At 59.7% G+C, this 4,226-nt stretch overlaps 2 protein-coding genes across 2 annotated transcripts in view; one reads left to right on the top strand and one right to left on the bottom strand.

Annotated features, from left to right (window-relative positions):
- CNTNAP1 (contactin associated protein 1) overlaps positions 1-2,107 on the bottom strand; it is a 14,083-nt gene extending 11,976 nt beyond the window's left edge. The window contains exons 1-4 of the mRNA XM_006773912.2: positions 1,902-2,107; positions 1,091-1,192; positions 808-1,001; positions 3-158 (exon numbers count right to left, since the gene is read on the bottom strand). Of these exons, the coding sequence (XP_006773975.1) occupies positions 3-158; positions 808-1,001; positions 1,091-1,192; positions 1,902-1,965 (516 nt within the window). The 5' untranslated portion in view covers positions 1,966-2,107. The remainder of the gene's footprint in view (positions 1-2; positions 159-807; positions 1,002-1,090; positions 1,193-1,901) is intronic.
- Positions 2,108-2,673: 566 nt separating this feature from the next.
- Positions 2,674-4,226, top strand: part of CCR10 (chemokine (C-C motif) receptor 10) — a 1,935-nt gene continuing 382 nt past the window's right edge. Inside the window, exons 1-2 of the mRNA XM_015570579.1 lie at positions 2,674-2,677; positions 3,486-4,223. Of these exons, the coding sequence (XP_015426065.1) occupies positions 2,674-2,677; positions 3,486-4,223 (742 nt within the window). The remainder of the gene's footprint in view (positions 2,678-3,485; positions 4,224-4,226) is intronic.

The raw sequence follows: 4,226 nt of genomic DNA, 5'->3' as shown, positions 1-4,226 counted from the left end.
GCACTCTTACTGTAAGGACAGCCGTAGAGGCCCAGCCTCAGGCCGATCTTGCCCCGCGGGTTCCACGCCAAGGGCACGATGCGGATGTACCGCGCGGTGAAGTGGTAGTGCAGGTCGTGGCGCACCACGGCCGACTCGTTCACGTTCCCGAAGAAGGTCTGCGGGGGGAGAGGGGGGAGTGACCGGTCCCCACCCTCGGCTTGTTTCCCAGCCCACAGGTGTCACCGCCAGACAATCTGGACTTTGCAAAAGCAAACGCTCCTTGATCTCCCGCCTGCAGGGCTTTAGGCACACAGTGATCTCCTCGCCCGGAGTGTCCTCTGCCACTATCTCATTACTTCCTCAAAGCTCAGCTCAGGGGTCACCTCCTTCAAGAAGCTCTCTAAGGCCGAGACCGGTTTGGCTCTGGATAGAGCGTCTGCCTGCGGACTGAAGGGTCCCAGGTTCGATTCCAGTCAAGGGCATGTACCTGGGTTGCGGGCGCATCCCCAGTGGGAGATGTGCAGGAGGCAGCTGATCGATGTTTCTAACTCTATCTCTCTCCCTTCCTCTCTGTAAAAAAATCAATAAAATATATTTTTTTTTAAAAAAAAAGAAGCTCTCTAAGGTTGTGGAACCCTGTCCCCGGGAGTGTCTTGTCCACCTGTGAGCTCACCGTCCTTCTGAACAGAGTCTCCCAGTGGAAGCCACTGCTCCTAACCTGTGCCCTCACCCCGCCCCCGCCCCTTCCCCATAAGCTAATGAATGCCCAGCCCAGGCTGCAAAACTGAGGAGGTTCCCCAAGAGTGTATGCAGGAGCTGGAGTACCGCATTGTGCCCTTGTTGGTAGAACGGGGTCCAGCTGTCCACTCGGTCACCATAGAGCAGCATGTACCGTGTGACCCAGTCCCAAGAGTTGAAGGAGCCTTGTGTGGCCACCGCCCGGATCCGGTGCTTCTTCATAAGGTCGATCTGGAGCCAGGGATTCGGGTCACCAGTCCGGGGAGACCATCCACTTATGCCTATAGAAGGGACCAGGGCTTTCATCACTGGCTCCCCCTTTACTCCCAGCCTCCCAGCGTCCCTCCCTGCTTCCTGGGGCCAGGCTCACCGTGCAGTCGGGCGAAGCGTGGAGCTGTAAAGAGCCCATAGTAGGAGGAGGCACCCAGGGAGCGGTAGTACAAGGGCCCCACCAGCTCCTCATCACAGCCGTCTGGGTTCGGGGGACAGACAGAGGGGACAGGTCAGCCCCTCCCAGGTCTTCCCCAAGGCCCCCCGCACACTGAGCCACTGGAGCTCCTCCTTCTCAGGTCCCCAGCAGCAGACCCAGCCCTAACTTAACGGCCGGCTGCAGCAACCGGGACACACTCAGGGGAGGCTATCTTCTTCTGGGGAAACTCCTAGGCCAGACCCTCCCTGGCCCTGTTCCTGCCATGGTGTTAATCGGGCTCAGTACTCCCCAAAACACAATCTCAAACTCAGCATCTTTCAGAACCTGAGTCAGCCCAAGACACCAATCCAGCCCAGCTTGAGCATCAGTCCCATCATCAGCATCCGCAAACCTGCACCAATTCCAGATCCAGGCCTTGGTCCCAACCCCGGCCAGTCCTGACACCATCACCAGTTCTGTGTCCAACCTTAGCATCAATCTGGCACCAACTCCACCTTGGATCCCAGTCCCCAAGTCCAGCCCCCAACCCCAAACCCTAGCCCCTGGGCCAGTTCCAAGCCCAAACCCAGCCCCTGGCAACACCTTAATCCTAGCCCGGGTCGCCAGTAACACTTTTATCCCCAACCCTCAAACCGCGGCACTAGCTCTGGCTTGGATCGTAGTGCCAAATCCCAGCCGGGCCGACTCTATCCTCGGCTCCGAGCCCAACCCCAGCACCGGGCGCGCGCTCCGGCCGCCGACCCAAACTCACAGTAGCCCCAGCCCTGGGCCCCTGAGACCGCGGCGAGCAGGATGCAGAAGAGCCGGAGACGCATCCTGCAGGGCTCAAGGGTCTCCGCGGCCGCCTCCCAGTGCCCAGTTCGGGCTAGGGCTCCGGCTCCAGCTCCGGCTCCGGCTCCGAGCTCTCCTGGGGTTCTCAGCGGGTCACTGTCTCTCCTCCTTACCCACCCACCCCTCTTCCCTTACCCCTCCCCAACCCTTCTCCCCTCGCCTCCCCCCTCTCAGTCGTTCCAGGTTCTATGCTGCTCTCTCCTTTCCACCCTCTCTCCTCTCACCTCCCCCCTTCCCCAGCCTCTCTCTCCTAACGAGCGCAGCTTTCCCGGACTCCGCGCAAGCGCGCGCCTCAGCCTGGCTGTGAAGGGCGGGGGTAGAGAGCCTCCAGGCATCGGGAAATACCCTGAATAACCTGAGGCTGGCAGTGGCTGTGGTCGCAGGCGAGGGGGAAGGAAGGTCGTGAAAAATCCATGGGGGACGGGGGGCTGGATATGGGGAGAAGAGTATGTAAAAGATTTTAACATTTTCCGAAGGCACAGGATGTTGCAAGCACCCTTTCTAGGCATCCTCATTATCCTGTGAATTCAGCATTTTTATTTTACTCTATTTTGCAGATAAAAACCCTGAGGCTCAGAGAGGTTAAACACACACACACACACAAAACACCATCACACAGGCAGCTAGCAAATGAGATATTCTAAAACCCATTCTCTTTCTACTGGTAGGGAAATTGTTTTTTAGGGAGTGGAATGGGTAAGTTGGGTAGAGAGGGCTCACAGACCCTAACACCCACCACCCTCGTGGCCGCTCTCCCCGCCCCTTCCTTCCTGTCCCACTAGTTTAACTTCTCTCCCCGGTGGCTTTACCTCAGAAACCGGCGTAGCCAGAGATGGGGACCGAGCCCACAGAGCAGGTGGGAGTGGGGGAAGGGGGGAGGAAGGATTACAGAGAGGGAGGGTAAGGTGAAGGCATGGGGTTCCTTCCACACCTGGCGACAGGCCTCCCCCAGGCTCTGACCTATACAGGATTCCTGAAGCCTGTGGGATCAGGGGCCTCCAGATAAATGGGGCTGGTGATGTGAGGCTGCGGTTGGGGGACAGGACTCGGGCTGAAGGGAAGAGTGAGCTGAACGTAGAGGTCCAAGATGCAACGGCAGACCTGAGCCCCAATTCTTGAGACCCGCTTGTCATGAGTTTGTCAGTGCACTGGCGGTAGAGGTGGGCTTTGGGGAGGGGAAAAGGGAAAGGAGACGGAGTGTAGAGTCTGGCCACAGGGTCTGAGGCAAAGCCTGCGTGTGCGAGTACTTCCAGGAGAGGGCGCTGCAAGCAGAACTGAAGCTCCCCGTTTTATTAATAATACAAACCCTTGGCCTATGAAGAGCACAGATGCTTCACATCCATTATCTTCCTATTTCAAACAACCCTACTACATATTAGGCAACTGAGACCCAGAAAGAGCAAGTGGCTTGCTCAAGGTCACCCAGAAAGCTGGATGCAGAGGCAAGGGGGGAGGGGGGGGGCAAGGGAAGCCAAAGCCTGTTTTGTGTGAATGGGAAGATAAGGACTCATAGGGTCTCTTGTCTCATTTTGCCCTCCCCAGGTCTCCTGGGGCTCATATTCTGGAGACGACGAGGAGGCCTACTCGGCTGAGCCTTTGCCAGAGCTTTGCTACAAGGCGGATGTCCAGGCCTTCAGTCGCGCCTTCCAATCCAGTATCTCCCTGACGGTGGCTGCCCTGGGTCTGGCAGGCAACGGCCTGGTCCTGGCCACCCACCTGGCAGCCCGAAACGCCGCCCGCTCACCCACCTGCGCCCACCTGCTGCAGCTGGCCCTGGCCGACCTTCTGCTGGCCCTGACCCTGCCCTTTGCCGCAGCGGGGGCTCTGCAGGGCTGGAGTCTGGGAAGCGCCACCTGCCGTGCCGTCTCGGGCCTCTACTCGGCCTCTTTCCATGCAGGCTTCCTCTTCCTGGCCTGCATTAGCGCCGACCGCTACTTGGCCATTACGCGGGCCCTCCCGGCTGGACCGAGGCCCTCGGGGCCAGGCAGAGCACATTTGGTCTCAGTCATCGTGTGGCTGCTGTCGCTGCTCCTGGCACTGCCTGCTCTTCTTTTCAGCCAAGACGGGCAGCGGGAAGGGCAGCGGCGCTGCCGTCTCATCTTCCCCGAGGGCCTCGCGCAGACCGTGAAGGGGGCGAGCGCGGTGGCGCAGGTGGCCCTGGGCTTCGCGCTGCCGCTGGGCGTCATGGCAGCCTGCTACGCGCTGCTGGGCCGCACGCTGCTGGCCGCCAGGGGGCCGGAGCGCC

This window comes from Myotis davidii, unplaced genomic scaffold, assembly GCF_000327345.1.
Source record: "Myotis davidii unplaced genomic scaffold, ASM32734v1 scaffold1527, whole genome shotgun sequence".
Taxonomy (NCBI): domain Eukaryota; kingdom Metazoa; phylum Chordata; class Mammalia; order Chiroptera; family Vespertilionidae; genus Myotis; species Myotis davidii.
The sequence above is the reverse complement of the archived record's forward strand: the minus strand, read 5'-3'. Positions and strand labels throughout refer to the sequence as shown.